Source organism: Hyla sarda, chromosome 4, assembly GCF_029499605.1.
Source record: "Hyla sarda isolate aHylSar1 chromosome 4, aHylSar1.hap1, whole genome shotgun sequence".
Lineage (NCBI taxonomy): Eukaryota > Metazoa > Chordata > Amphibia > Anura > Hylidae > Hyla > Hyla sarda.
The window spans coordinates 414,667,892-414,677,001 of NC_079192.1; the positions used below are offsets into that span (position 1 = coordinate 414,667,892).

General features: G+C 45.6%; 1 protein-coding gene across 5 annotated transcripts in view; it reads left to right on the forward strand.

The window, feature by feature from the left end:
• OVCH1 (ovochymase 1) overlaps window positions 1-3,281 on the forward strand; it is a 48,468-nt gene extending 45,187 nt beyond the window's left edge. For all 5 annotated transcript variants that reach the window (XM_056517784.1, XM_056517785.1, XM_056517786.1 and 2 more), the window contains 2 exons: window positions 1,356-1,489; window positions 3,075-3,281. In XM_056517784.1, coding sequence (XP_056373759.1) covers window positions 1,356-1,489; window positions 3,075-3,233 — 293 coding nt within the window. In that variant the 3' untranslated portion in view covers window positions 3,234-3,281. The remainder of the gene's footprint in view (window positions 1-1,355; window positions 1,490-3,074) is intronic.
• The last annotated feature ends 5,829 nt before the right edge of the window (window positions 3,282-9,110 follow it).

Below are 9,110 nucleotides of genomic sequence, written 5' to 3' on the forward strand. Positions count from 1 at the left end.
AGAGTCCGTTATGTATAACGCATCCACATACACATTTGTCTGGTGTAGGAGGCCATTGTGGTACTTGTGACCGTCTGCAGGCATCCTCCATTGTATGCAATTTTTGCTGGGGATATCGCCCTTAGCAACGGTTTACAAGTGCAGGACCTCCGCCCCAGCAAAGGTGCACAACTGCAATTGGGGTTGAGTTTCCTGCCATAACCATGTTCATGCAAATATAAGCCGACATGTCTTTGCTCAAGGCTTATGCTAATGCACCCTTTTATCTTGCTGGGTAGCATTAGGGTTTCACCTGCGAGGCCGGCTATAAATGAACCAACCAGGGTGGGGCTTGTAGCTTGTCTCCCCCCCTCCCATTGTATGTGTGCTTAGTCCACACTGGAGGTGACTGAGGAGCGATCTGCAAGTCGGGCCTATGGCTGCCGTAATATTGGTTCCTGGTTTTATTTATGTGGCCAGGTAGGTTAGCAGATAGGTCCCGCACCATCTGAGAAACCTTGGCGTGGTGTGCGGGCTCAGGTGTGTCCTTCATATAAGGATATACTGGCTAATGTCTCAATCTTACATCAGTTTTGAGGGTTAGCTAATGTCATTGTTTTACATCTACCACAGGAGTGAATCCACATTGTGACCCATAGGTGCGGGTCCTCCACTCCAATGTAGGTGCACAACTGCACTTGGGGTTGAGCACCTTGTATCACCTTACACCAGGACCCTGAGTGATCTAAATTTTGACATCAAAAGTATTTTATTTTTTATTTTTAATGATGGTACCACTAGAACTGATGAATAATCAACGAAGTGGCCAATTCCAGCATATACTATTGTTCTTTGTGTGAAATTTAACGAGACTGTTCATGTCTGAAGAGAAGTCGGCCTTGTATGAAACTTTGTAGCGATGGAGAAGACAGATCCTTTGTTCAGAACAGTCCTAGAAAGAGTGAACATTCTCTGCCGGTGTCATTGATCATGTATGTTCTACTAATTATGGACTAAACAATTGTTGTCCAACCGTCAGCCTGCTTCTATGTCATTTCTATGGCCACCTTAAAGGGGCAGCTGTAATCATGACACCCCATAGACCTGCATGGAGGGGGGGGGCGTGACATCACGAGGGGGCGAGGCCATGTGATCACGATCTGTCACAGCTGTCCGCTCCTAAATGTTCAGGATGCTGGGGCACAGGAGTACCCCTTAAACACAGGAGGGGAAGTCATGAATATGTTTTCTGATATGTCTAGGTGTCCATTTCTAATGACCTATGAAGGGTTATTGAATTATCATTTTTTTTCCCCAAACTGACATAGACTATATAAGAACGGCATTGAGTTAAGAGACATTGGTCTTCCTTTTAGGCATCCGTCATCCCAAATTACTTCAGCAAGCTAAGATCCCTCTCACATCCAAAGAGGACTGCATGAGCTACTGGGGACCAGATGTATCGGAAAGAAACGTGTGTGCGGGAGCCGCAGGGGCTTCTTCTTGTCTGGTATGTTAGCTTCTTTATAATCCCACCCTTTAAATTCCATAGATCTGCAGTTTCATCTATTGTTTAGCCAAAATACCGGTTTTAGATAAACATTCACCTCTCGGGGTGGTAGGGTTGCCCATTGATCACTGTTGTACCGCAAGTTTTTTAGGAATTGGTAAGCTCGAGAGGTAAAATCTCCATTAATACCACCAACCAAGATCCAAGTTATCTCCCCAAGTAAATTTACAGACTCTGCTGATTGTCCAAGGTGAGAAGTTAGGGCCACCCAAAATCGAAACGAAGAGTGAGAAACCATGGATCCTGACAAATAGAGGCATAAATTGGCTAGAGGTTTGCCCTATAGAAACCTCCATACACATTAGATGGCCCACTGGTCAGCAGGTTCTGCAAGCTTTTCTCTATTGTGTATAGTAGGGTGACTTGTTTTTCCACTTTGTTTTACACTGATCGAATCCCACCCATGAGGGCAACTCACTTGCAAAATTGGGTTCCGGTCGGACTCCGGTCTCCACTAAGAGCTTTGTTTTATACAAGATATTTGCCTTAAAGGAGAACTATGGCAAAATTTTACGTATCTCCTATGCACAGGATAGGGGATAAGCAGCTGATCATGGGGGGGGGGGGGTTGAACGCTGGGGTCCCCCATGATCTCCGGGATAGGACCTGGTGCTGAGTGAGGAGCTATTCCATTCATTTCTATGGGAGCGCCGAAAAGACCCAAGAACAGCACTAGGGCATAATCGGCGCTCACATAGAATTGAATGGAGCTTATGCCGCCTTCCGGTAGACGACACACATTCCTTAGGGAGAGAGCCGGGTCCCGTCGTTCGGACCCCCTGTGATCAGCTACTTATCCCCTATCCTGTGGATAGAAGATAAGATAAAGGGGTACTCTGGCCCCAAGACATCTTATCCCTTATCCAAAGGAAAGGGCATAGGATGTCTGATCGCGGGGGTTCCGTCGCTGGGGACCCCCGAAATCTATCATGCAGCACCCATCTGTAAGTACTGCCGGAAGCGCTGGAGGTTCTCAGTCTTTTGCCTCCCGACCACGGGAACGGAGTATCGTGACATCCCAACTCCGCCCCCGTGTGACGCTGAGCCCCGCCCCCTCAGTGCAAGTCTATGGGGGGGGGGGGGGGGGCGTGACGGCCATACTGTCATCTTCACTGTATGGCTTGGATATTTAGTGACTGACCACTCTGGCACTGTGTTAGCAGGCAGGGAAAGCTGGTCTATGGGTTGTCTGTTTGTCGGAGGGACTGTGATGGTGACAACTGGATTATCTCAGATGATCATTTCGATATAATTCTTCACTTCAAGATTGAGAGGAGACCCTATTCAAGTCACACTTGAAGCCGAGATAAAGAAATTGTCTGATCAGAACCAAATGTCGAATTTCCCTTATGAGTAGGAAACCTTTTCCAGGTATTAGGGCTCAATAAAAGAAAAACAAAGTAGAAAAATAAGACACTTTAGTGTATAGGGGTCGCTACATGGTAATGCTATTGACCAAGGTGAAGAAGATGCATTAACCCTCACTTGTTCTTTTGGGACTTACATTTTATTGTTTTTTTTGCAGGGGGATTCAGGGGGTCCGCTAATCTGCCGTTCACATAACAAGTACAAGTTGGTTGGAGTGGTCAGCTGGGGAAGTGACACGTGTGACCCCCGCGCTCCTGCCGTTTACTCCTCAGTATCTAAGTACAGAGCATGGATAGAGCAACACACTGGATTTTAATTAAAAAAAATTAATAAATTAATAAACTAAATAAAATCCACTTTATTCACTCGGTCTCGGTTATTTTTTTTTTTTTATATATACATTTACTGCAAACGCTCCACAAAAAGCTTTATTTAATTGTTTTGCTACATTGGTCAAATTTACATTACACATACAAAGGAGGAGACGTGGTAAGGTTAGGGTCACCGGTGACTGGTCTAGAGGTAAATCTGTACATTTAGGCCCCTTTCAGCTCCCATCGGGACCCTGCGATTTTGGCAACCTATTTTTGGAACTTCGAGGTGCAATCAACTTTTATCTAAAGGGTTAATGCCAAATATCGGCCCGATCAGCGCCTGGCATTAGCCATTGGACCAACCCAATATGAAGCATGCTCAGCTCCTGAGTATAGTTCATAGACCGGGAGTGGGCACAGGGCGTACATTTATACCCTGCATCCTCTAGGGCAGTGGATCCCAACCTTTTTCTGCTCGGGGCACCCCTCGACCGAATAATTTTCGATGCGCAACAAAAAATGGCTAAAAAGAAACAATCCACAATATCTATAGATATGTTAGCTATGTAGATTACAATGCTGCTGTATGCAGGACTCACAGGTGACGTCTTTTCTGATCCCAGTCGTTCACTTTCCTTTTTCTTCTTCATCTGGCCCGGACCGTCATGTTAATTTCTTCCAGCCACAAATCCTTAACGCTGAACCTGCAAATAAATAAATAAAATATATTAGGATCCGCACTTTTCCAGCATCATCCTCCCCTTTTTTCCCACAAAAACCTCCAGTCTCTCACACACACACACACACACACACACACACAATGCCTACAGACTTACACACACACACACACACACACACACAATGCCTACAGACTTACACACACACACACACACAATGCCTACAGACTTACACACACACACACACACAATGCCTACAGACTTACACACACACACACACACACACACACAATGCCTACAGACTTACACACACACACACACACAATGCCTACAGACTTACACACACACACACACACACACACACACACAATGCCTACAGACTTACACACACACACACACACAATGCCTACAGTCTTACACACACAATTGCCTCCAGCCAACCAACCATTCACCCCTTTTGCCTTTAGTCACCCACATTGCATCCAGCCACCCCGATTGCCTCCTACGTTGCCTCCAGCCACCCACATTGCCTCCTGCCTCCCAGTGCTATTGAGATTGTATACATTCTTATTTTGTTAAAAGTTTTGCGATTTTTTTTTTAAAGCAGTACAATAATAGAAAAGTACCGTATTTTTCGCCGTATAAGACAGACTTTTTCTTTCCCAAAACTGGGTGGGGAAAGTCGGTGCGTCTTATACGGCGAATACACACCTATCGCCGCGGTCCCTGCAGCCATCAACGGCCGGGACCCGCGGCTAATACAGGACATCACTGATCGCAGTGATGCCCTGTATTAACCCTTTCAGATGCGGCGATCAAAGCTGACCACGGCGTCTGAAGCGAAAGTGACACTAACCCGGCTCAGTCGGGCTGTTCGGGACCGCCGCGGTGAAATCGCGGCTTCCCGAACAGCTTACAGGACACCGGGAGGGACCTTACCTGCCTCCTCGGTGTCTTCTCCGTGCTGGGATCCCCTGCATGGCCGGCGCTCTCCTTCGATGTCATCACGTCGTCGCGCACGCCATCCCGTCATCCAATAGGAGCGGCGTGCATAGCGACGTGATGACGGGGACGCGGCAACAGCGATGGAGCGACATCCAGGGCAGCGGTGATGGGTCCGGAGCGGCGGGGACACGTGAGTATTACCTCCTATACCAGTGGTCTTCAACCTGCGGACCTCCAGATGTTGCAAAACTACAACTCACAGCATGCCCGGACAGCCAATGGCTGTGGTCTTGCAGTGGTCTTCAATCTGTGGACCTCCAGATGTTGCAAAACTACAACTCCCAGCATGTCCGAGCATGCTGGGAGTTGTAGTTTTGCAACATCTGGAGGTCCGCAGGTTGAAGACCACTATTGGGTTCAAAATCTTCAAAACCCAGTACGTTTCCATATATTGGGATGTATCAGGGCTTCTATTTTGCGCCGTGATCTGTACTTTTTATCGGTACTATTGTTGTGATGGGACTTTCTGATCACTTTTTATGAATTTTCTTTCTGCTATATGAGGTGACCAAAAATCTGTAATTCTGGACTTTGGTATTTTTTTTATGTTTATGCCATTGACCGTTTGGTTTTATTAATGTTATATTTTAATAATTCAGACATGTACGTACATGGCTATATCACTTATATTTATATTTATTTTTGTTTTACATTGTTGTTTTGTGTTTTTTTTATTTATTTATTTTTTTATGGGAAAATTTACATTTATAAATTAACATTTATGAATAAAAAAATCTATAAATTTTTTTTTTTACATTTTATTTACTATTTTTTTTCAGTTCCCATAGGAGACTATTACCTGGTATCTTTGGGCCGCAGCACAGCATTGTACAACATTATCTGCGCCCCGTTAGTACAGGCTGCTGAGGCGGACTGCAGGATTGGAGAGACGATCTTATGATCTAGAAAAGTAAGCTTTGAAGTACAAACATGAAAAGCCTTTTTTTTATTTTTTACTTGAGTCCCTGCCTCGGACAACCATTATCAATAGAGATGAGCGAACTTCGATAAATTCGATTCGTCACGAACTTTTCGGCTCGGCAGTTGATGGCTTTTCCTGCATAAATTAGTTCAGCTTTCAGGTGCTCCCGTGGGCTGGAAAAGGTGGATACAGTCCTAGGAGACTCTTTCCACCTTTTCCAGCCCACCGGAGCACCAGAAAGCTGAACTAATTTATGCAGGAAAAGACATCAACTGCCGAGCCGAGAAGTTCGTGACAAATCGAATTTAGTGTAAGTTCGCTCATCTCTAATTCCCAACCTCATTTGATAGCATTTCAAGCGTGTAAGAGCGTGTATTTCTTCGTGGCGCTCATACTTGATACTGAATAGATCTAGATGTTTTTTAGAATTTTTGGGTTTTCATTTTTGTATTTGCTTATCAGTAATCTTAGGCTAGGTTCACACAGCCGCTATTCTCCCGTCCCACTATTCTCCCATCCCGCTATTCTCCCGTCCCGCTATTCTCCCGTCATTGCTGCTAATTGGCCCTTACTAATAAACAGATGCATCAGTTTTTAATCCATTTTCTGTTTTTATTTTCGTCCGGCTACTTCCTGGTACCTCACACCTCTTCTGAGCATGTTTAGAAGTAATGACTGATCAAAAACAGATTGGAAAAAATGGGTGAAAATGGAGATATTAAATGGGGTACTCCGCCCCTAGACACCATGTCCCCTATCCATAGGATGGGGGATAAGATGTCTGATCACGGGGGTCCCGTCACTGGCGACCTCCACAATCTCTGTGCTGCACCTGGCGTTGGTTTAGAGCGTCAGGTTCAGTGCCGGAGGCGCGTGTTGTCATGGCAGCGCCCCGCTCCTGATGTCATGGCCACGCCCCCTCAAACAAGTCTATGGGAGGACTTGCATTCAGGGGCATCGCCGTGACATCATGAGCCTCCGCCCCGCATCGCCAATCATCCGGCACAGAGCGAAGTTTGCTCCGTGCACCGGATGTCTGGGGTGCCGCAGCCAAGATCGCAGGGGTCCCCAGCAGCGGGACCCCCGTGATCTGACATCTTATCCCCTATCCTTTTGGATAGGGGACATGATGTCTACGGACAGAGTACCCCTTTAAAGGCTCATCCTTTTTCAATCCATTACCCATAGACTTAATTGTTTAATTGATAATTTCTGTTTCTATTCTATTATTTTTTACGGGAGAAAAACTACTGCATGCAACGTCTTTTCTCCTGCAAAAAATAATGGAAAGGAAAGCAAACGGGTGCAAACGGCTGACAAAGGATTGTAAAAAAAAATCCCATTGACAACAATGGGACCCCTTTACAACGGTTTGAAAGCTGTTAGAAAAAGCCTTGAACGGGACAGCAGACGGGAGGAAGTTTACGGGGACAGACGGCCAATGCCATGTGAACGCGCCCTTAGCTGTTGCATTGCACCTGCCTGGCTCTTTTTACTCCTGGTGCCCTGGTTTGACTTGCACTCATGTAACCTCAAGGGCATCCCCGAGACATTCTCAGATGGGCACTGTATTCGGGTGTGGCTTGGGGGAATTAAGGCCATCGCCCCAAACAACTGTATAGCCAGGAAAGTGCACCAGGCCAAGTGGTCCCCTGAAATGACAATTGTCAACTGGCCGGCATGCTCCTGGTTGAACGCTACACTACACGTCTATGGGTCTGTTCACACTGCCGTGATTTTTGTTGCAATGAAATCCATGACGGTTTAAAATGAGGTCTGTTGGGTCTGGCTTGGTGTCTCTTGTTTTTCTGGGAAGAGTAGAAAAGCATGCTGGGCTTTTTCTTCCCATAAAATCTGACAGACCATCTGACTGATCTCTCGTGGTAATATGGGCCGAGCCTTACAAATAGATCTCCTATTGCACCTGATATGTTTGAAAGCTTATAGAAAATACCTTATAATATTTTATTCCCTTAAGTCCTACAGCAGCATAAGTGGGGGTGTTCTGCCTCTGTGGAGATGGTAGGACAGATGGAAATTTTTATTAATTTCAGTCAACTAATTAACTAATTTTCTGCTATGGTGATCTGGAAGAGCGTATTGCCCTTTATGCCGACGATATGCTGTTATTTATGAGGGATGTTGTGCATACTCTGCCCCCGTTTATGGCGTTGATAGAGAGCTATGGTAGTTATTCTGGCCTGGCTATCAATTGGGATAAGTCTACGATTCTCCCTCTTGATCCCCCTTCCCGGCATGCCAGTATTGGATAGGGTGGGTCTCCCTGTGGTATGTCAATTTAAATACCTGGGTGTAGTGGTCTCAGTGAATCCTTTTTGATTATCTATCTCTGAATCTCATCCCCTTGCTTGACCGTAGTTCTGGTAAAGTGGCCGTATGGCAGAAATTGCCTCTCTCTATGATAGGTAGATCTAATTTAATCAAAATGATACTCATGCCTCAACTCATATATTTTGTACAATACCCTTCTCTGGATCCCTATGAAGTACTTTCTTAGGATTCAGTCTTTATTCAGAGAACTTATATGGAATGGGAAGTCTGTCAGATTGCGGTTGGAGACATTGCAGCGTAGTAAGGAGGCTGGTGGTCTTTCTATTCCGAATCCCTGGTTATACTTTTTGGCGTCACAGGTTCAACAGTTGAAGGGGTGGGCTCGGTACGACACTATGGGACATACTGGTGAGATGGTTTCGAGGAGACTAGGCAAAGTGACTCCTATTTACCTGTTGAGATGGCTGCGCAGACCAGGCCACCTGACACCCCCCCCCCCACACACACACACTTTTACGCTTATCAGGAAGGTGTGGTCAAAATTTAAGGCTTTGCTGAGATACCCTGTATTTGTTACTTTCTCCCCTATATGGTTTAATCCTAACTTACCTGAAGTGAGTTTATTACCTGCTAGTACTCCTTGGATTACTCGATGGGTGTTGTATCTATCTCAGTTGTATGATGGGCCGGTGTTGAATTCCTTTGCTCAGCGTCAGGAGGAATTTACTTTACCTCATTATTATTTCTACCGCTATTTACAGCTGCGACATGCCCTCGAAACGCAGTCTAGGGCGGGGGGCTTCGATATTGGATCATCGGCTGCTGTACAAGATCTGTTTACTGAATCTTCTACTAAGGGTGTGATTTCTGTATTATATTGGGAGCTCCTCTCCTTCTACCATGAAGCCTATCCATTAACAGTTAAAACAAAGTGGGAGACTAAGGTGGGTCCCATATCAGATGAGCATTGGGCACAAATTGTA